This window comes from Panulirus ornatus, chromosome 28 (genome assembly GCF_036320965.1).
Source record: "Panulirus ornatus isolate Po-2019 chromosome 28, ASM3632096v1, whole genome shotgun sequence".
Taxonomy (NCBI): Eukaryota; Metazoa; Arthropoda; class Malacostraca; order Decapoda; family Palinuridae; genus Panulirus; species Panulirus ornatus.
Genome location: NC_092251.1, coordinates 12,177,238 through 12,201,522, shown reverse-complemented (window position 1 = coordinate 12,201,522; position 24,285 = coordinate 12,177,238). Strand labels below are relative to the sequence as shown.

At 44.5% G+C, this 24,285-nt stretch overlaps 1 protein-coding gene across 5 annotated transcripts in view; it reads right to left on the bottom strand.

The window, feature by feature from the left end:
- The window catches only part of LOC139757837 (alanine racemase-like), a 48,494-nt gene that overhangs the window by 9,461 nt on the left and 14,748 nt on the right, over positions 1-24,285 (bottom strand). For all 5 annotated transcript variants that reach the window (XM_071678733.1, XM_071678734.1, XM_071678730.1 and 2 more), the window contains exons 2-6: positions 10,862-11,052; positions 9,517-9,675; positions 3,837-3,946; positions 1,987-2,198; positions 1,427-1,536 (exon numbers count right to left, since the gene is read on the bottom strand). In XM_071678733.1, coding sequence (XP_071534834.1) covers positions 1,427-1,536; positions 1,987-2,198; positions 3,837-3,946; positions 9,517-9,675; positions 10,862-11,052 — 782 coding nt within the window. The remainder of the gene's footprint in view (positions 1-1,426; positions 1,537-1,986; positions 2,199-3,836; positions 3,947-9,516; positions 9,676-10,861; positions 11,053-24,285) is intronic.

Sequence of the window (24,285 nt, the reverse complement as noted above, 5' to 3'; positions counted from 1 at the left end):
CTCTCTCTTTGGTAGTTTATCGTCTGCCAGTAGTCGTCGATTAACTTTCAGATTATCTGTTCCAGTGTTGTACAGGCTATACTCATCAGAGTCCACTTAGAAGTTTAGCCCAATTTCTCAATCGTCTTTCCTAAAGACGGACACGATATTTGCCCTTTTCCATTCATTTAGCACTAGTTTGTCTCCTGATCTTGTATGTTTAGAAAAACTTCATGAAAACTATGACTTTTATACTGATCAAGACTCTCTGGTAGTTCACACATTTTTTTTTCGAGCCATTTTAAAGCTTTTCAAGACCTCTCCGTATCACATGTCGCTGGTGTTGAGGCTCTGGCGTTTTCCACTATGTCCTTCTGAGTATGTTATTTGGCTCCTCGCATATCTTTACATGTACGACTCTCCCGCCGAGTCCATTAGCTTCAATAGCTGCTCTTTAATGGACAACGCGCTCCAGATGAATTTATGAAGCTTTGGAGCGTCTCCTGTCTTGTCTACAGTATGCTTTTCAACCTTTCTTTCCTCCTCCTCCTCCTCCTCACCCTCCTTCACTCCACTGTACTCGTTCTTGCTCTGTCATGACTACTGAATGTTGGTCAGCTTTTGTACCAGGTACCCCAACCATCAGCGTGCTGTATACTGACCCACCCACTAGTTGTGTACTCATTAACCAACAGTACACTGGATGAAGAAGAGTCTATAACACTCGACGATCTCATTCTATCTGAGTAAGATTATAATCAACATCGATTCTACAGACTATATACTCTAAGAAGAAAAACAGAATATATAGTCATGGGCAAGCGAAAGAGAGACTGAGGTGAAATGAAAGGAACCAGCCATATCATTATAGATGAAATGGCTTATTAGCTGAATGAACGCAATCTGCTGCAACCTGTGAATGAAGTCTGTGGGTAAAGTCTGCGAGCGAAGTCCTTGGGTGAAGGTTCATGACGGTGAGGCGCACTATGAGTTCACTTCAAGTCTAGAACAACAAAGAGGACCTAAAATATCGCCTGTCTGAAAAGGACGAGTGTGAAGGAGTTTCCCTTGCCCTGCTGGTCCGCCCATGTAGCCAGGCTACACTATCTAGGAGCTTAATATCTAACCAAGGTCCCTTCGACTTGCATACTGTGTGCTGAGGCTCGTGACGGCAACACCGTACGGACCTGAACTGACACCGGTGATAGCAATCTCCGTGACCTGGCTACTGACCTGAGGCCGGTGATGGTATTCCGTGACCTGGCTACTGACCTGAGCTGAGGCCGGTGATGGTATTGCGTGATCTGGCTACTGACCTGTTGAGGCAGGTGATGGATGCCCGTTTACCTGGCTACTGACCTGAGCTATAGCCGGTGATGGCAGCCCGTGACCTGAGCACTGACCTGTTGAGGCAGGTGATGGGGTGTCCGTTTACCTGGCTACTGACCTGAGCTGAGGCCGGTGATGGCGCCCCCAGGTCTGATGAGGTCAAGGTGAGTGCCAAGCCCCTGGACGCAGCCGGTAGTGGCCGCCACATGCCGCACAAGAGGTCGGTCTCTGTCACCAGAAAACATACTCTTGGTGATATGCATCACACGGCAGGTTTCTGACCGAATCAAACTCATTCACAAGTGGTTCTCGTCTGACGAAATACGAGAGGTTATGAGAAGCATCGCTTCAGCATCCCCAAGCTAGAGGATGTTAAGTGTTTCTGGTGGCGGCTGCTGCTGCCTACAACCTTCTAGGTATATCTTTTAGAGAATATAACAGAGAGTTCATGAAATTACTTACATGGTTCGTGACGTTACTTATATGATCCATGAACTTACATGGTTCAAGAAATTACTTATATTTTTCACGAAATTACTTACATGGTACATGAAATTACTTGTATGTTCCATGAAATTACATATATTCACAAAATTACTTATATGGTTAATGAAATTATATGGTTCATGAAATTACTTGTATGTTCCATGAAATTACTCATATGGTTCATGGCATTACTTGTATGGTTCTGTGGCCTGGAGGAAGATGTTGAGTTGCGTCTGGTTCTTCTCCTTCTCGGTGAAGGCCGCCTGGAAGTGGGTGTACATGGAGTTGATGGTGACATTCAGCTCGTCCAGAGTGGACACCAGCTGTGGGAGATCCTCGGGCTGGACGCCGTAGCGGGACATCCCCGTGTCGATGTTGATGGCCACACGCAGCCGAGACCCGTCCTGCAACACGTCACCAATGTTGTCATATTTGCAGTTGTTAGAGCTAATGTGTTGACGTCACACGTCCGTACCTCTCCTAGCTGGACTATATATCACAGGTGCAACATATGATGCTGGAACTTCAGTCTTTTAATCTTATGTTCATCTCTGCCATCCACAATCTCTCTCCCGTCAACAGCACACAGCCTGGATCCAGGTACAACACACATTGGAGCTAATGAATCTTAGCTGGACTATATGATATATAGCCTATATAGGTCGGCCAATCTCAGCCCTATCGTATAATATATATCCTATATAGTATATACTATATAGTATATATTATATAGCCTATCAAATATGATATTCATGGTACTGAAACAAGTATTCCCTTACTTATTTCTGATTCTAACGTTCAAATTATAGTTACAAGTATTTACCCAACAACACTTTCAGTTATGTCTACAGTTACACACTTTTGTCTCACCTCAGAGAATAATCCAAACACGTACAACATTATATCTACATACATCACCAGCTTTACTTCTCAGGTTAACAATGTACAGACACTTGACTATCTTATCTGACAACCTTATACATTTGACAGAACTTTCATCCAGATAACGTACTTCTGTTTCTCTCTCACATATGTACCAAACTCCAGGTTGTTTCATGTCTCTAGGTGAGGTGTCCAGGCCTTATCCCAGGTCTACGAATAGGCCACATGGCCCGTCCCTATCCCAGGTCCAAACCCTAGCCTAGACCCCCTAAGCCAATACTCTAACCTGGACGTGACGCTGTTCAAACCCTAGCCTAGACCCCCTAAACCCATACTCTAACCTGGGCCTAGCCCAGTTCTCTATCTCAAGTCCCCCTCACCCCCGATTCCATTCCGCACCCAACCTCACTACCAGTTTCTCTATGACCCAACTCTCACCATAATGGCCCAGCCCATCTCTTCATGACCCATTTTCACCCCTGTCCCCGGTCGTTTTTCCATGGCCTCTTCCTATGTATCAGTTCCTTCCTCCGCTCCCTGTAGCGCAAGACCTACGTCCTTTTCTGTATGTCCCCGCTTCTCTACCAGTCCTTCCATAGCCCATCCTAATTAGGCATAATGTTCTCTTAACTGTCTCTCCGTGGACAGCCTCCCTGCTCCATGGTACAGCCTGCCTGTCTGTCTCTCTATGGTACAGCCTCCCTGCTCGTCCCTCCATGGTACAGCCTGCCTGTCCGTCTCTCTATGGTACAGCCTTCCTGCCCGTCCCTCAATGGTACAGCCTGCCTGTCCGTCCCTCCACGGTACAATCTCCTTGCTCGTCCCTCACTAGTACAGCTTTCCCGCCAGCCCCTCAGTGACTAAGGTCGTCAGTATTCCATACATTTCCCAGTCCTCTGTGGCTCGCTCTTGCCCTTCCATCTACAGCCTATTAATCTTTTCCGTCAGCGAATGGCTTAACCCACTTTTCTCCTCATGCATGCCGTAACCCTTCCATTCGGCTTCACCTTTGCCTGGCTCTCTGTTCCACCCATTCCTATGTCCAGCCCTCCTGATGCAGTCTTATCGACCTGGCCCTCCTGCTGCAGTCCTCCTGGCCCAGTACCTCCTCCCCATACTCTAGCTCTTCCCCAGACCATCCCTCTTCATCCAGTACTGACCGGATAAACAAGAGAGTCACTGGGGACGGAGGCGAGGGTCTTGGCCCAGCTGACTGATGGGATGAGGCGGTGTTGTGTCACGTCCTGCAGCTCGCATGTTAACAGGTTGCCTGAGGAATACACAAGGCCTCTTACCGCCACACCAACACTCACATTGATGACATATACATGGAATGAAGTATGAAGTGTGAAATACATCATGTAAATCGGTACAGTGATGGCTTCATAAATCACACACACACACACACACACACACACACAATATATATATATATATATATATATATATATATATATATATATATATATATATATATATATATATATATATATATATATATACATATATATATATATATATATATATATATATATATATATATATATATATATATATATATATATATATATATATATATATATATATACATATATATATATATATATATATATATATATATATATATATATATATATATATATGTATATATTAGTGTAAGCTGGCAGCAGATTTTCTCTAATGCACATAGAACTGAATAGAATTGTTAGGTCGCTCTGGAAGTTTGAATCGTACCGATGTGGTAAACGAGTACCGATGCAATATTGGCGATTGTCAGCCCCGCCACATATACCACAACCTGCACCATGATCCACCGCCTCTCTCTCTCTCGACTTGCAAGAAGGTGGAATCAAACAGCATCATGAACAAAAGCGTGGAACGAGACTAACGAGGGAGATTAAAGTCAATGACACCAAAATCATTACTAGTTACAGTGATCGGAAGAGACTACAGATATTAGAAACCATTCGCATTAGAGAGAAAGCACTTGTCATCAACATCCAGACAAACATAACCACAGCCACACAGCTCTTTGATGGCCTGCCAATAGGATTTAGACCTAATGCCGTTTTAGTACAGATGGGACACGTCACTGACCCTCAACAAGCTATCGAATCCGCTATTTCTGGACAGGAGGAACGCGGCGCTGACCAACAGGGATCTGGGTTACGAATGGTCAGAGAGAATCAGACGAAGCCAAACTTACCTAAGTTCTCCATCCACACAATAACACTCTCACCTGGCCAAACTTAAGTGTATTTAGCGATAGTCATTCTTTACCCTACCTCGATTAATACTGTTCTCCTGTGTTTCCTCAATCGTAAGTTTTTCTATATTTGTTTCCCAAAAAACCTTTCATGATATTGTTAACCGCTTTAGCTTTTAGTGTTTTCCCTTACTTTTATTTGATAAGTACTATGTTATTCTTTCCGAATTTGTTTCTTTTTTATATTTTGTTTGCGTTTTTACATATATCTTAGTGTTTTGTGACGCAGTTTTTTCTCATTTTCCTAGATTCCTGATGATGCCTCTCTGAAGGCGAAACCTTGACTGAAATAAAATGCATAACTTTGGACAACTGGTGTTTGAGTACCCACCTAATAGCAAAATAATACTGAGGATATTAGAGAACATTAAAAAGAAGATTGATAACTCTAAATATGCTCTCGTATTCAATTCTGTGTGCCTATATATATATATATATATATATATATATATATATATATATATATATATATATATATATATATATATATATATATATATATTTATTATCTATTTATCATACTTTGTCGGTCTCCCGCGTTAGCGAGGTAGCGCAAGGAAACAGACGAAAGAATGGCCCAACCCACCCACATGTATATACATACACGTCCACACACGCACATATACATACCTATAAATTCCAACGTATACATGTATATATGTATACATAGACATATACATATATACACATGTACATAATTCATACTTGCTGCTTTTATCCATTCTCGTCGCTACCCCGACACACATAAAATGACAACCCCCTTCCCCCACATGCACGCGAGGTAGCGTTAGGAAAAGACAACAAAGGCCACATTCGTTCACACTCAGTCTCTAGCTGTCACGTATAATGCACCGAAACCACAGTTCCCTTTCCACATCCAAGCCGCACAAAACTTTCCATGGTTTACCCACAGACGCTTCATATGCCCTGGTTCAATCCACTGACATATACCGCATCGTTCCAAATCACTTTATTCCTTGCACACCTTTCACCCTCCTGCATGTTCAGGCCCCGATCACTCAAAATCTTTTTCACTCCATCTTTCCACCTCCAATTTGGTCTCCCACTTCTCCTCGTTCCCTCCACCTCTGACACATATATCCTCTTTGTCAATCTTTCCTCACTCATTCTCTCCATGTGACCAAATCATTTCAAAACACCCTCTTCTGCTCTCTCAACCACACTTTTTACTACGACACATCTCTCTTATCCTTTCATTACTTACTCGATCAAACCACCTCACACCCCATATTGTCCTCAAACATCTCATTTCCAACACATCCACCCTCCTCCTCACAACTCTATCTATAGCCCACGCCTCGCAACCATATAACATTGTTGGAGCCACTATTCCCTCAAACATACCCATTTTTGCTTTCTGGGATAATGTTCTCGACTTCTACGCATTTTCAACGCTCCTAGAACTTTCGCCCTCCCCCCCACCCTGTGACTCACTTCCGCTTCAATGGTTCCATCCGCAGCCAAATCCACTCCCAAATATCCAAAACGCTTCACTTACTCTTCACTTCACTTCTCTCCATTCAAACTTACCTCCCAATTGACTTGTCCCTCAACCCTAATGTACCTAATAATCTTGCTCTTATTCACATTTACTCTCAGCTTTCTTCTTTCACACACTTTACCAAACTCAGTCACCAGCTTCTGCCGTTTCTCACCCGAATCAGCCACCAGCGCTGTATCATCAGCGAACAACTGAGTCACTTCCCGAGCTCTCTCATCCACGACAGACTGCATACTTGCCCCTCTCTCCAAAACTCTTGCATTCACCTCCCAAACAACCCCATCCATAAACAAATTAAACAACCATGGGGACACCACGCACCCCTGCCGCAAACCTACATTCACTGAGAACCAATCACTTTTCTCTCTTCCAACTCGTACACATGCCTTACATCCTCGATAAAAACTTTTCACTGCTTCTAACAACTTGCCTCCCACACCATATATTCTTAAATCCTTCCACAGATTATCTCTATCAACTCTATCCTGATCCATAAATGGTACATACAAATCCATTTGCTTTTCTAAGTATTTCTCGCATACACTCTTCAAAGCAAACACCTGATCCACACATCCTCTACCACTTCTGAAACCACACTGCTCTTCCCCAGTCTGATGCTCTGTACATGCCTTCACCCTTTAAATCAGTACTCTCCCATACAATTTCCCAGGAATACTCAACAAACTCATACTTCTGTAATTTGAGCACTCACTTTTATCCCCTTTACCTTTGTACAATGGCACTATGCATGCATTCCGCCAATCCTCAGGCACCTCACCATGAGTCATACATACATTAAATATCCTTACCAACCAGTCAACATCACAGTCAACCCCTTTTTTGATAAATTCCACTGCAATACCATCGAAACCCGCTGCCTTGCCGGCTTTCATCTTCCGTAAAGCTTTTACTACGTCTTCTCTGTCTACCAAATCATTCTCCCCAACCTTCTCACTTCGTACACCACCTCGACCAAAACACCCTATATCTGCCACTCTATCATCAAACACATTCAACAAACCCTTAAAATACTAAATCCATCTCCTTCTCACATCATCACTACTTGTTATCACCTCCCCATTAGCCCCCTTTACCGATGTTCCCATTTGTTCTCTTTTCTTACGCACTCCATTTACCCCCTTCCAAAACATCTTTTTATTCTCCTTAAAATTTGATGATACTCTCTTACCCCAACTTTCATTTGCCCTCTTTTTCACCTCTTGCGCCTTTCTCTTGACCTCATTCCTCTTTCTTTTATACACCTGCACTATTTCCATGCAAAAATCGTCCAAATGCCTCTCTCTTCTCTTTCACTAATAATCTTACTTCTTCATCCCACCACTCACTACCCTTTCTAATCGGCCCAACTCCCATGCTTCTCATGCCACAAGCATCTTTTACGCAAGCCATCACTGCTTCCCTAAATACATCCCATTCCTCCACCACTCCCCTTACGTCCTTTGCTCTCACCTCTTTCCATTCTGTACTCAGTCTCTCCTGGTACTTCCTCACACAAGTCGCCTTCCCAAGCTCACTTACTTTCACCACTCTCCTCACCCTAACATTTTCTCTTCTTTTCTGAAAACCTCTACAAATCTTCACCTTAGCCTCCACAAGATAATGATCATACATCCCTCCAGTTGCACCTCTTAGCTCATTACCATCCAAAAGTCTCTCTTTCGCGCGCCTATCAATTAACATGTAATCCAATATCGTTCACTGGCCATCTCTCCTACTTACATACGTATATTTATGTATATCTCGCTTTTCTAACCAGGTATTCTCAGTCACCAGTCCTTTTTCAGCACATAAATCTACAAGCTCTGCACCATTTCCATTTACAACACTGAACACCCCATGCACACCAATTATTCCTCAACTACCACATTACTCACCTTTGCATTCAAATCACCTATCACTATAACCCTGTCTCGTGCATCAAAACTACTAACACACTCACTCAGCTGCTCCCAAAACACTTGCCTCTCATGGTCTTTCTTCTCATGCCCAGGTGCATATGCACCAATAATCACCCATCTCTCTCCATCCACTTTCAGTTTTACCCATATGAATCTAGAGTTTACTTTCTTACACTCTATCACATACTCCCACCACTCCTGTTTCAGGAGTAGTGCTACTCCTTCCCCTGCTCTTGTCCTCTCACCAACCCCTAACTTTACTCCCAAAACATTCCCAAACCACTCTTCCCCTTTACCTTTCAGCTTCGTTTCACTCAGAGCCAAAACATCCAGGTTCCTTTCCTCAAACATATTACCTATCGCTCCTTTTTTCTCATTTTGGTTACATCCACACACATTTAGACACCCCAATCTGAGCCTTCGAGGAGGATGAGCACTCCCCGCGTGACTCCTTCTGTTTCCCCTTTTAGAAAGTTGAAATACAAGGAGGGGAGGGTTTCTAGCCTCCGCTCCCGTCCCCTTTAGTCCCCTTTTTTCTTTTTTCAATCATATTCGCCATTTCCCGCGTTAGCGAGGTAACGTCTGGAAATATCTGAGCCATATAGGGAAAAATCCTTACTTAGACCCCCATTTGTTCCTTCTTTTAGAAAAATAGAAGCTGCCTCCTGCTCCAACCCTGTTTTGTCGCCTTCTACGACACGCAGGGAATACGTGGGAATTATTCTTTCTCCTCTATCCCCACGGATCATTATATATATATATATATATATATATATATATATATATATATATATATATATATATATATATATATATATATATATATATATATATATGAGTTACTAGACTCCTGTTACTCGAGGTTACACCGCCAGTGAAAAGTTACCGTCTCGTCGATGAACTTCACATTCTAAAGGAGCCTGCATACCCTTGCTCCTGAAAGTAGAGCAGCTTTAGGCTGCAAGGGCCCTTGGAAAGGTCCTGGGTAACACCAGAACTCTGTCACAGAAATGGGTCATATCGTAATCATAGATAAATACATATACTCAAGGAAAATATAAAGCCCACAAAAACCTCTTGATGACAGGTTATAGTTCAAGATTATCCTGAGGTAAACATTAAGAGCCACTGACTGAGGATGGTGATGGGGACGTGGACGCCTTGCTGCCTCAGGTGGACGCCCTCCGCCACTGTGGCCACAGCCAGCTCCTGCACCCCCTCCTCCAGCAGCACGGTCACCACTTGCATCAATCCCGACCCGTAGGCTCCGCCCTTCACCACACCCATGATCCCTGCAGCAAAATACCTTCCATTAGCCACTGTTGTCCTCAGCTGATCTGTGCTCGAGGTGCTTCAGCCAGGCTTTTGAGGGATGGATGGAATGTACTAACGAGCCATGCTAATATTGAACTAACACGTCCCGAATGCAGAGGAACCTGCATGATGAAGTGTATTGGGGTAGTATGTGACGCTATAGAAGGGAGATGTAGTGGGGTGCGCTGAGGAGGGATGTCAGGTGTTATTAGGGAAGTATGGTGGGGTGTACTGGGGAGGAAGGTGAGCAATATTAGGGAAGTATGATGATGGTGTACTGGGGAGGGATGCAAAGCTATATCAAGGAATCATGATGAGGTGTAATGAGGAGGTGTTTATCAGGGAATCATGTACAGTCATTCGTCAGGTATATGAGATACGTGTATATTGGGGAGATACCTAAGTTTACATTGGGGGAACAAAGCCGTGTTTACACTGTGTGAGTACACTGGGGCGCACTATCGGAGTATGCAAAGGTATACTGGGGGAGCATGTTTGGGCATACTGGGGGAACATGTGTTGTACCCATAAGAGGACGTAATGATACCCTGAGGGAACATATAGGCTGCACCTGAGGAACATGTTTAGGTGTATCCTGCAAACAAACTTAGTGGTACACTACGGGAACAGGTAAAGCTACACAGCGGGAGCAGGGAAGGAATACCTAACTGATTGATGTAAAAAGAAAACCTGTTAATACAAACTGCTGGAACAATAAGGTATACGAGAGGACGCTCTGGCTGAGAGCTTGGGAAGAATGTTAACAGTGTGGAGTGTGTTCAGCAGTCATCAGGTTACCTGGAAGGGGCGATGGAATACTGATCAGCTGTTAACCGTAGGACAGGTCACCAGGTAAGTCCTGGCCCTCTTGGCCACAGTCACTCCTTGTTCATCTGATTGGAGTATCAAGACTCATATTGCACCAGTCTACTGAGTGCGGGCGAACAGGCTGCTGACTTAGATTTATTGGCTCCTTTAGTATGTCGTGAGGAAGAAGCATAACAGTGTAATGCTGGGTATATGCAAACCATGACGAGGTGACTATTCTGTCAAAGGCCAACTGTAGACAGCCTAAGGAACTCCTAACCAAACGAGACACTATGGAACCCTTGGCTGGGTAAGACAAGTACCCATGGCCCAGCGAGAGACTACTGTAGCACCCACCTGTGTTGGGTCCGGAGAGCCTCTTGAGAACGTGGACATTGTGCGCGACGGCGTCGAGATTAACATGGATGAAGGCGGGAGCTCTGACCTTAAGGAAGGCCTCGGTGGCCAGTGGTAGGAGGGAGGCGGAGGTGGGCCCCCCTACGCTACTGGGGCTGAGTTCCCCTGACTCTCCGCCGGTCATCTCGTTCCTGGGGAGAGGATAAGCACACATGAGAATATCTACCATTCACCCAAGAACACAAGAGTGTTGTGAGGATGAGACAAGACACAGTGACCTCACGTCAAGTGGTGGGTGGATGCGTGAATGCTAGCGTCCTGCAACGAAATTTGCAAAAGATGTCACTTACAAGACCGTCTAGCATTACAGGCTCACGTGGGTAACAGATGCATAACGTAACGATACGGATACGCCAGGCACTGAGGCAACCAACATATGCAGGTCACATGGAGAACACGGTATAAGAATTAACGGTATATTACATACCTGATGTGAGAAACAGGATGTACAACAGACATTGCAACGCAAGAGGAACGCATTCTAAAACCCTAGTATATATATATGTTATCCGCAGCATCATAGAAAAAAAAATCGTAAAGGTGTTATATTATGTTTCAGGCAGACTGTAATATCACCACAAACACAGTGTTTCAAGGTGTCAAAGTTGGGTGCTTATTTTGGTCGGCTGCTCAGTGGTGGTGTACTCGATGCGTAGAATTGCCAGAACATAAGGGATCTTAAGTAGAGGCGGGGTGGCAGTGCCTCGCCGTCTTTTTCTGCGATTACTATTTTTGTTTTACTGACAGAGAGAGAGAGAGAGAGAGAGAGAGAGAGAGAGAGAGATTTACGCTCGGGTTGCCCCGTCTCTTAATCTTGTGTATATGTACTATATATATACTCATATGGATGTATACACCCACACTCACACTTCAGCCTTAGCCAGCCCCGAGGGGAAGGTAAACATCTGGGTTGGGTATAAGCTGACTGTCGCGACCAGGATTCGAACCCATGCGGGTCCAACCCCGGGTGGGACCATGGTGACTCTTTGATCAGTAACGCTAACCACTACACCACGGAGTCCCGTAGTGATGACCACGTACTTGCGTTATATCTTTGGTTGTGGAGCAGTAGCAGGTCTGGCAGTCATCACAAAATGTACCGTAAGGCAGAGGCGTTTCTCTGTACTTCACCTCGACTCGAAACCCATGGCCCTAACATGACCTGTTGCACCAACCTCACGCAATGAATTCAAAACGACATCTTTGGATAAGGTAAGACATTCGCACCAAATTCTACAGTGGAGGACCTGCCCAGCATCACAATGGGCTCAACGTGTTGCGAATGTACGATGAGAACTGGTAGGACAACAGTGTATCAGCTTTCTATTAGGGAGGAAAAATAGTAGAACATCTTACCTATTTTTGATGTACTGGAATCAGGGAATCAGGGAAATGAGTGGAACACTTATAAGCACCAGCTTAAAGCCTTTTTTCATCTTTCTGAGGATTCTTTTGGGTCTTGTCGGGTATGCTATGTATGTAAGGCAGGTTGCTGGGAACACTCATGTCTTGAAATCTGTTCCTTCCAAGACATTTCGTTACAATTCTAGCTACATAGATTGACTCCTAATATCACAGCTTGTATTCGTTCGAGAAAACAGGATGTTTTTCGTTATTATTTAGTGGGATTTACGTTATGATCAAATTATCATGTAAGCAACTGTTCGTTCTCAAACCGGATCTCTTTTTATTGTTGTCCAGTGTTGTTTACCTGAAGACTAGACTGAAATATCGGCTAACATTCGTTTTAGAATATGGTAATTTGTTTACGTTCGTCACCATTTCGACCGCAGTCCTAGTGTGCCGTATGCGTGACACTCTCTGGTCGGGAGTACGCTTCGCATTAGTGGATTGTGAGAGATTAAAGGTTATTGCAGTATAGCCACTTATACAAGCGGTTATGACTGTCTACGTGTAGTAAAAAAAAAAACCATCACTAAGTTGTGTAGAACGTGTATGTTGAAGCAAAACTGAATCTCGGCACTGAAAGAATTTCATGTCGTGCGTGTGTACAAATCAGATAAATCGATGACTTGTTTTCGCCTGCAATCACATCTGATCAGGCTGAGTGACACTTGCGTCACGGGTGAGAAATCGATCTGAGCCCCAGTACAACGCTGATGGGAGATGATTGAATAGATGAAGGTGATAACGTTATCACTCCAATACAACACTTTCGAACGGTTACGCTGGTAACCATGGGAGCAACGACCGATTGCTAGCTCATAGGGGGACCTGCGGTTCAGGACATACTGGTCGATACGGCCTTACAAGACCAGACGACCACACGCCCGACTGCCTCCAGCGGTTACAGTCAGTCGCGCCAAGGCTTCTCGTCTGTACAGTATGGGAAGACTACGTGCGCTATAAGGACAGTGTTGACTGAACCTTACACCAACGATCGTTCACGTTTGTGGGTCAAAGAATCCAGTTTCCGCCCGCGACCCAACAGCATCACCGCCCCCCAGCGACCCAGCAGCATCACTGCCTCCAGCGACCCAGCATCACTGCTCCAGCATCACTGTTCCATCGACCCAGCAGCAGCATTGCTCCATCGACCCAGCAGCACTACTCCAGCATCACAGCTCTAGCGACCCAACAGCACTGCATCGACCCAGCAGCACTGCTCCATCGACCCAGCAGCACTACTCCAGCATCACAGCTCTAACGACCCAGCATCACTGCCCCCATCGACCCAGCAGCACTGCTCCATCGATCCAGCAGCACTGCTCCATCGACCCAGCAGCACTGCTCCATCGACCCAGCAGCACTGCTCCATCGACCCAGCAGCACTGCTCCATCGACCCAGCAGCACTGCTCCATCGACCCAGCAGCACTGCTCCATCGATCCAGCAGCACTGCTCCATCGATCCAGCAGCACTGCTCCATCGATCCAGCAGCACTGCTCCATCGACCCAGCAGCACTGCTCCATCGACCCAGCAGCACTACTCCAGCATCACAGCTCTAACGACCCAGCATCACTGCCCCCATCGACCCAGCAGCACTGCTCCATCGACCCAGCAGCACACTGCTCCATCGACCCAGCAGCACTACTCCAGCATTACAGCTCTAGCGACCCAGCAGCACTGCTCTAGCGCCCCAGCCTCACTGCGCTACCAACATCAGCACACCGCTTCAGCGAGCCGGTGGTAGACGTGGCGTGCGTCCGTGGACGAACGTCCCAATTGCAGGTGTGCCACGCGCTTCTGAGGGAAGGTGTGGTGAGCGTCCGTGGCCTGTGGTCGCTGGTGTTAGTCTGCGTTGAGGATAACCTCCCACACTCACGGGGTTAATGCTCCCTGGGCGAAGACCTCACGTAAACCTCAGCGTCTTCCATAGTTGATGATCAAGGTCACAACCTTACTGTGTGGTTTAACACTTCCCACATAGTTTATACTGCCCCGCTGACGTCAGCCTGTATAAGCCAGTCTAAACTGGTTTGAACTGCCCTAGTGATGTCAAGAAGCGCGGCCCAGCGACGTCAGCTAATGTAAGGCAGTTTAAACAGGTTTTAAACTGCCTTACATTAGCTGATGTCCCCGAGTCGAGCTTTTTGACATCACTGGGGCAGTTTTCAACCTGCTTCAAACTGCCCCGGTGATGTCAAGAAGCTCAAGTCAGTTTGCACTACTTTGTACTGCTCTAATGACGTCAGCATGTGTGAGTCAATTCGCCCTTTCCCTTAAGGACATCAACAATCCTGAGTCAGTTCGTCTTGCCCCCAGAAATGTCAGCAAGCCTGAGTCAGTTCATCCTGCCCCTGGGACGTCAACAAGCCTGAGTCAGTTCATCCTGCCCCTGGGACGTCAACAAGCCTGAGTCAGTTCATCCTGCTCCAGGGACGTCAACAAGCCTGAGTCAGTTCATCCTGCTCCAGGGACGTCAGCAAGCCTGAGTCAGTTCGTCTTGCCCCCAGAAATGTCAGCAAGCCTGAATCAGTTCGTCTTACCCCCAAGGACAGTCAGCGAGTCTGAGTCAGTTCGTCTTGCCCCAGGAACGTGAGTGAGTCAGTTTGTCCCGGGTTGTAACGTCACAGCTCAAGCTTAGTGATGGCATCAGCTAAAGCTTAGTGATGGCATGAGCTAAAGCTTAGTGATGGCATTAGCTAAAGCTTAGTGATGGCATTGGCTAAAGCTTAGTGATGGCATCAGCTAAAGCTTAGTGATGGCATTGGCTAAAGCTTAGTGATGGCATTAGTTAAAGCTTAGTGATGGCATTAGCTAAAGCTTAGTGATGGCATAGCTAAAGCTTAGTGATGGCATTAGCTAAAGCTTAGTGATGGCATTAGCTAAAGCTTAGTGATGGCATTAGCTAAAGCTTAGTGATGGCATTAGCTAAAGCTTAGTGATGGCATGGCTAAAGCTTAGTGATGTGATGACATTAGCTAAAGCTTAGTGATGGCATTGGCTAAAGCTTAGTGATGGCATTGGCTAAAGCTTAGTGATGGCATGAGCTAAAGCTTAGTGATGGCATCAGCTAAAGCTTAGTGATGGCATTGGCTAAAGCTTAGTGATGGCATGAGCTAAAGCTTAGTGATGACATTAGCTAAAGCTTAGTGATGGCATTGGCTAAAGCTTAGTGATGACATTAGCTAAAGCTTAGTGATGGCATCAGCTAAAGCTTAGTGATGACATTAGCTAAAGCTTAGTGATGGCATGAGCTAAAGCTTAGTGATGGCATGAGCTAAAGCTTAGTGATGGCATTGGCTAAAGCTTAGTGATGGCATTGGCTAAAGCTTAGTGATGGCATTGGCTAAAGCTTAGTGATGGCATCAGCTAAAGCTTAGTGATGACATTAGCTAAAGCTTAGTGATGGCATTAGCTAAAGCTTAGTGATGGCATCAGCTAAAGCTTAGTGATGGCATCAGCTAAAGCTTAGTGATGGCATGAGCTAAAGCTTAGTGATGGCATTGGCTAAAGCTTAGTGATGGCATCAGCTAAAGCTTAGTGATGGCATCAGCTAAAGCTTAGTGATGGCATCAGCTAAAGCTTAGTGATGGCATGAGCTAAAGCTTAGTGATGGCATTAGCTAAAGCTTAGTGATGGCATTGGCTAAAGCTTAGTGATGGCATCAGCTAAAGCTTAGTGATGGCATTGGCTAAAGCTTAGTGATGGCATTAGCTAAAGCTTAGTGATGGCATTAGCTAAAGCTTAGTGATGGCATTAGCTAAAGCTTAGTGATGGCATTGGCTAAAGCTTAGTGATGGCATCAGCTAAAGCTTAGTGATGACATTAGCTAAAGCTTAGTGATGGCATCAGCTAAAGCTTAGTGATGGCATTGGCTAAAGCTTAGTGATGGCATTAGCTAAAGCTTAGTGATGGCATCAGCTAAAGCTTAGTGATGGCATTAGCTAAAGCTTAGTGATGGCATTGGCTAAAGCTTAGTGATGGCATTAGCTAAAGCTTAGTGATGGCATCAGCTAAAGCTTAGTGATGGCATGAGCTAAAGCTTAGTGATGGCATGAGCTAAAGCTTAGTGATGGCATTAGCTAAAGCTTAGTGATGGCATCAGCTAAAGCTTAGTGATGGCATCAGCTAAAGCTTAGTGATGGCATCAGCTAAAGCTTAGTGATGGCATCAGCTAAAGCTTAGTGATGGCATGAGCTAAAGCTTAGTGATGGCATTGGCTAAAGCTTAGTGATGGCATCAGCTAAAGCTTAGTGATGACATTAGCTAAAGCTTAGTGATGGCATTGGCTAAAGCTTAGTGATGGCATCAGCTAAAGCTTAGTGATGGCATCAGCTAAAGCTTAGTGATGGCATCAGCTAAAGCTTAGTGATGGCATGAGCTAAAGCTTAGTGATGACATTAGCTAAAGCTTAGTGATGGCATTAGCTAAAGCTTAGTGATGGCATTGGCTAAAGCTTAGTGATGACATTAGCTAAAGCTTAGTGATGACATTAGCTAAAGCTTAGTGATGACATTAGCTAAAGCTTAGTGATGGCATTGGCTAAAGCTTAGTGATGGCATGAGCTAAAGCTTAGTGATGGCATGAGCTAAAGCTTAGTGATGGCATCAGCTAAAGCTTAGTGATGGCATCAGCTAAAGCTTAGTGATGGCATGAGCTAAAGCTTAGTGATGGCATCAGCTAAAGCTTAGTGATGACATTAGCTAAAGCTTAGTGATGGCATTGGCTAAAGCTTAGTGATGACATTAGCTAAAGCTTAGTGATGGCATCAGCTAAAGCTTAGTGATGACATTAGCTAAAGCTTAGTGATGGCATGAGCTAAAGCTTAGTGATGACATTAGCTAAAGCTTAGTGATGGCATCAGCTAAAGCTTAGTGATGGCATCAGCTAAAGCTTAGTGATGACATTAGCTAAAGCTTAGTGATGGCATTAGCTAAAGCTTAGTGATGACATTAGCTAAAGCTTAGTGATGGCATCAGCTAAAGCTTAGTGATGGCATCAGCTAAAGCTTAGTGATGGCATGAGCTAAAGCTTAGTGATGGCATGAGCTAAAGCTTAGTGATGGCATCAGCTAAAGCTTAGTGATGGCATGAGCTAAAGCTTAGTGATGGCATTGGCTAAAGCTTAGTGATGACATTAGCTAAAGCTTAGTGATGGCATTGGCTAAAGCTTAGTGATGGCATCAGCTAAAGCTTAGTGATGGCATGAGCTAAAGCTTAGTGATGGCATTGGCTAAAGCTTAGTGATGACATTAGCTAAAGCTTAGTGATGGCATTGGCTAAAGCTTAGTGATGGCATTGGCTAAAGCTTAGTGATGACATTAGCTAAAGCTTAGTGATGACATTAGCTAAAGCTTAGTGATGGCATTGGCTAAAGCTTAGTGATGACATTAGCTAAAGCTTAGTGATGACATTAGCTAAAGCTTAGTGATGGCATTGGCTAAAGCTTAGTGATGGCATTAGCTAAAGCTTAGTGATGGCATCAGCTAAAGCTTAGTGATGGCATTAGCTAAAGCTTAGTGATGACATTAGCTAAAGCTTAGTGATGGCATTGGCTAAAGCTTAGTGATGGCATCAGCTAAAGCTTAGTGATGGCATGAGCTAAAGCTTAGTGATGGCATTAGCTAAAGCTTAGTGATGGCATCAGCTAAAGCTTAGTGATGGCATTAGCTAAAGCTTAGTGATGGCATTGGCTAAAGCTTAGTGATGGCATGAGCTAAAGCTTAGTGATGGCATCAGCTAAAGCTTAGTGATGGCATCAGCTAAAGCTTAGTGATGACATTAGCTAAAGCTTAGTGATGACATTAGCTAAAGCTTAGTGATGGCATCAGCTAAAGCTTAGTGATGGCATGAGCTAAAGCTTAGTGATGGCATCAGCTAAAGCTTAGTGATGGCATTAGCTAAAGCTTAGTGATGGCATTAGCTAAAGCTTAGTGATGGCATCAGCTAAAGCTTAGTGATGGCATTAGCTAAAGCTTAGTGATGGCATTAGCTAAAGCTTAGTGATGGCATTAGCTAAAGCTTAGTGATGGCATTGGCTAAAGCTTAGTGATGGCATTAGCTAAAGCTTAGTGATGGCATCAGCTAAAGCTTAGTGATGGCATCAGCTAAAGCTTAGTGATGGCAGTGTGTGTGTGTGTGTGTGTCTACAGGGAGCATCCGTAGTCACACCACCTCGATGCTGACCTGGTGGATGCAACGCAATCATTATTTCTCAAGGTACCAGGAGCAAGAGGACCCAACACTTGTATATCAAGTTTCCTCAAGTAACTACCGCAGGCGATCCTCACATCTCCCAGGGTGAGAGGAGGAGAATTCCCCTCAAATCAACGGAGTATCCGACACTGTGTCATGGTCAGGGGTTCACAATGAATCTTCCCCCTTTAAGCGTTCTCGCTTCCAGGGGAACATCTACTTCACTAGAGCATAAACTCTTTCCCCAAGCCCTTGACCTCTGGTATTACTAGACAACAAATCAACTGCTTTACCTTATTGCACGAGGTTTGAGGCGGCAAGATGTCATCATAGACCCGTAATATGTTCCTTACACAAGCGACCTTCACCACAAGCTGTGTGAAGTTAGACCCCCTCCTGAGGGATCAGTCTCACACCGAACAAAATTCCCGTAACTGGCACAGCCCAGCTGATCCCCTCTCCTGTCGGTGTGAGCCATGTCATGCAACACTGTGCTCTGTGTTGCCATTTGCCCTGCCTTTGACTGACGTGCGTTCTGGTATTTCAGTTCTGGAGAGCGATTGCTGGCGCGACCCCCAGATTACCTTCTGCATCACAGCTGGAGCTTGCAAGTGAGGTCGCTAGCCACTGGCATTGCTATGAGGGTACATGACTGTCCTTTGTTACGAGTCGTTAGATGTCGAGATCATCAACTTGTTTATCATTTTGTCATTAAGAACATTTGTCATAATCTATTGTGTTTTTTCTTACATATTTCTATTTTTTCCTGCGTTCATTATACCTATTGCAGTGTAGAATGATATGATCTATTGATAATGATGTGTTACATGTTGGGCATCTGGGTGGAAATGATTCATATATTTGGGGTTGCAGGTGTTATATATATATTCATATATATATATATATATATATATATATATATATATATATATATATATATATATATATATATATATATATCATACAAAGCTCCAACAGCCAGGATCGAAACTGGGACCCCTTGTGCAAGAGGCAGGCATGCTAACCGCTAGGCTAAGGGACTGTATAATAGGAAACAACTATTCGAAATACTAAGTACTCGAATACCCTTCGTCTCACAATGGTGAGCAACGGGGTCTATCTGTTGTTTCCGAACAGAACACATAGCCAGCTGATAGCGTTTTACCGAACCTGACTGTACAACGCGGAGTTATATGAATACGAATAAAGTGTATATGAACGCGCACCTTCATAGAACATACAAAGCTCCAACAGCCAGGATCGAACCTGGAACCCCTTGTGCAAGAGGCAGGCATGCTAACCGCTAGGCTAAGGGACTGTATAATAGGAAACAACTATTCGAAATACTAAGTACTCGAATACCGAAGGGTATTCGAGTACTTAGTTGTTTCCTATTATACAGTCCCTTAGCCTAGCGGTTAGCATGCCTGCCTCTTGCACAAGGGGTCCCAGGTTCGATCCTGGCTGTTGGAGCTCTGTATGTTCTATGAAGGTGCGCGTTCATATACACTTTATTCGTATATATATATACATATATATATATATATATATATATATATATATATATATATATATATATATATGAGCTATTCAAATATAAAGCGGAACAATACGACTTCCCCTCTTCTGTTCTGACCTTAGGAAGTAGGTCATTACGCTATTTCTTGCTGAATCTAATGTTTACATGTCAGGCTGGTCCACTTGACTCGGCCACAGAAGAAATATAGATTCCTTTCTCAAGGAAAGTTATGACCCAAGCTACCGGTGGTTCGAGATTACCTCCCCAAGGTCTGAGGCCGATCTAGCCAACATGTATGCCTGCTCATTGCCGTAAATGTTGCAAAGACCAGGCCCCCATTTCAAGATAATATGTGACACATGAATCTAGTTCATCATTGCTATTGCCCTAAATTTCATTCGACTTTGTATAGCCAGAGTTTATAGCTTGAAGTACTGATAACGAATCGGAAATAATATGAATGCTTTTTTCATGATTGGAGTCAATTATAAAGTTGTTGGCTTTATCAATAACAAATAATTCCGCGCAAAAATAAAATGTATGGTTTGGTACACGGTACGTGAGGGAACATTCAACAGACCACACACTTACACCCACACTTTCATCCATCCTCTGGCACAGAAGTGGACATAAGACAGATGCTCTAGTATTATCTTCGGAAAGCACTAGCGTATCTCACTCTCCACCCCGTTCTCTTTTATTTTCTCCTGGAGTCAATTTGTCCTCGCATTCATTTTTGTTTGCTCTCAGGGGGCCAGAACAATCTTGACCAGCGTGTCCCTTTCATTCACTTTACACAGTTCTCACTGAGGCCGTGCAGTCTGAGGATCAGAGGGTCTGTCGCCTTCGCTGACAACCTGTTGGATGAGGCGACAGGCAGAAGTGGTATTCCCTCTAGGCTATCAGAATACCAACCACACTTTGGTGCTAGTATTTCCCAACGCAGCCGGAGAGGAAGGTGTACATCCGCTTTAACTTCCAATCGTGTAACTCTACTGCATGACAGGTTTCCAAGGCACTTTCTCACACATTTAGGTTGTAACACATCCAACCTCCTCAGAGTACAATCGCCTGCCGAGCCATACACCTGTGGACCAAACCCTACCTTAGATTTCATTAGGGACTTATAGACTATCAATAAAGATTTTGAGTTAGCCCCCCAAAAGGAATCCGAAAGATATATGATAATATTTAACCTCTTATCAAATGATCAGTTGTGCTTCTGTTTCTACGAAAAGCACACTGTTGATCATATAATAAATTCCTTGACTCTAAAATAGAATAAGCCTTTTATTCACCATTCTTCTCATGACCTTACAACTGCAGCTCGTGGGCCAGTCAGGAAGGCCTCCTGCTGTCTGTCTTTCTCATGCAAACCTTCTCATGAATGGTCATTCGTGAGGCGTCCAAAGCCCATCAGGATCGAGACGACGTCCTCAAAAGTGCAATGAGTTTGGAAACGTTCGAGACGTCCAAATCTCATTGTACGATGCTAACATCTTAGGTTAGCCTGACTGAGATGATGAATTATCTCATAAGTTATCCCGCTGGGCCCTGGGCTGGAAACTTTACGGGACGGTCATCATCTTCTGTGGCGGAGTCAGTCACTGCTTTACCCGGTAAAGTGTCTCAAAGTAGCGCCGGACGCACAGGCCGGGGATGAATTCCCCTGCGGTCACCTCTCAGTGAGAGCAACAATCCCGTGTGGGCTGTCGCGTGGAAACATTACTTTCATCAACAACCTCCACAACTTTAAAAGCGAGGCGGTCGTTGTACCTAATAAGCTAACCTAACCTAAGGTTCACGACCAGCACGGACAACTGCCTGAAATGCCACCAACACTTCACTTTAAAGACGTCACTGAAATATACATCCTGCGTACCAGAGGCTTAGAAACGCTACCCAGCTACGCACATCACAACTGCCTAATGTCCAACATTATCAGTTCATAGAAAATATTTAATGTAACATAAAATATTTCCTTAAATCACTCGCTCCGAGACCAAACGAGTAAGCGAGGGTCAGTAACTACAAGCAGGGTGTTTCAAATTGTCGCTTCCAGTCACAGTCCTGTACCATCAGCTGTGGCGTCAGCTTTCACCAGAAGATATAGTTCAAAAGGAAGACTGTAAGAGCTCTAGACAAAAAAACTCCGAAAAAAAATCGTAAAACTTCGATGACTTTAAAAATAGTTCTCTAACCACCACCATGTATTTACGTATCGGACGAGGTAATGCCTTGTTTCCATGGACTGCGTGCAATGTCTTGAACAGATCTGATCTGACCACATGAGGTAGACAAGCCGTCTTTGGCTCCACACTTAAACGCTAGGTCGCTTCTGGTCGTCGGGTTACAGTGGTTGGTGGTAGGGAGAGGTGGTAATAGAGGGTTGAGGGCGGGTTGGGGTTTGGTTCGGTGGCAAGGGTAGCAGGCAGTGGTAGGATTGGAAGAGGAGAAGGGATGGGAGACACAAGGTAGGTGTTGCATCAGATTCAACTCGACTAAGATAGGCTTAACTCCTTGACTACGCGAGACAACCCTCAGTTGAATAAAACTGTCCAGTGTCAGCCAGAATAAAGTCCTTAAAGGACGGTCATAGGAATGAAGGTGTTGAGTGAGAGGGTGAACGGCATCATCTGGACCTAACCTTGAAATTCAGGGTGAGGGACGTGAGTCTGGCTTTGGCCACCGGTGATTTAAGCAATAGATATCAGATAGCAAAGGTACTCGATGTTGTCGTTATCATAGATGGTTCGTGATGAGATGTCCTCTGCTATGACACATGACACAGAGATAAACAGGAGGAAAAAATGATAACTGCCTTTGGATTGGATACACGAAATCAATATGGTGGCGATGTGTGAATCCAAGTACACTTTGTCGGTGATAAAAGCTTCTGATACAACAAAGACGTTTTCAATTAAGGGATCTGATCTATGTTTTTGTTTTCAGTTAAGGTATCTGATCTATGTTTTTGTTTTCAGTTAAGGTATCTGATCTATGTTTTTGTTCTATATTTCCTTTATATCTTTGGGCTCTATACCGTGACGTAAACAACTGAATTACTCGAACAAAGTCGAAATACCAACCGTTATCCCTAGTTAAGGCAAGGGTGTGAATAACAAGCTTACTTTTAATAGTCTAAAGTGAAAACGCTCTGTGAATAGAGTTCGACGTACAGAGCACATATGTCCAACATTGGACTCGAAATCGATTTAAACTTAAAATGATTTATTTCCCACCCTGAACTCAGGTGTTGAGAGAGCTGTCAACCTTGAGTGTAGTCATGAGGAGGCGATTCAACAGAGAAGCTTCACTAGGCTGCTTTACCTGTACGTGGGGAATGGGACTGTCCATAAGCATAGATCTAAACAAATCCAGCAAGAAATGTCACAACACCTTATTGTTAATGACAAGGTAACCTGAAATTTGAAGTTCGTATCCACTTTTCGCATCTAGTCGGTAAAACTTACCATATGAAACTATGTAATGTATGTCTTGAAATACGAATTGTAACATCTTATGTTACATCAACCCACTGGGGTCTGACCAAGACCCTTTGTGACCCCTGTAATCCTTTTTGGCGATACCGCTCACAGGATGAGCATAGGGTGCACAATAAACTTGCCGGGGACACCGGCACAAATCAAATCATTCGCTCTATAGTCACCCACTTTGGAAATTTTGAATAGATGTGGCTGGCAAAACATGTATGAGGAAGCTAGAGTCAACCACCAGACTGTGAACATCTGAGGCTGGCTGGATAGGCCTCCATTGCGTAGGGGATATTCACTACCAGACAGAGGGTCGGTTCAATGTCCAAAAACATCAGGAAAGATCAGAGGATTTCTCTGTGGCTTCTTTTCAGGTGAGGAAGCATGCCATCTTTCCCCTCACTCAGTATTCCTCGTCCACGACCCTTGCCCTGTTCACCAAGCGCGAGTCGTAAACAGGGACCCCCTAGTTCAAGCCGCTGCCCTGGCTGGGTAAGGATGGAGGTTGCAGACTGCAACAGACGAGGATGTATGGACCATTACCGTCAGCATCTGGGAGTCCTCCAAGGGGCGCACACACCCTGGAGTTTAACACCATGCGGGAGTCTTTCAGGGGTAATGTGCACCTCGCCCGGCGGCACACTATGTACATCCCTGCTCGACGGAAGGCGGTCATTGAGAAGGAGTCAAGATGGATCGGGTTTTTAAGATATAGAAAATAATATTCCAAAATTAAACAACCCTTTATCT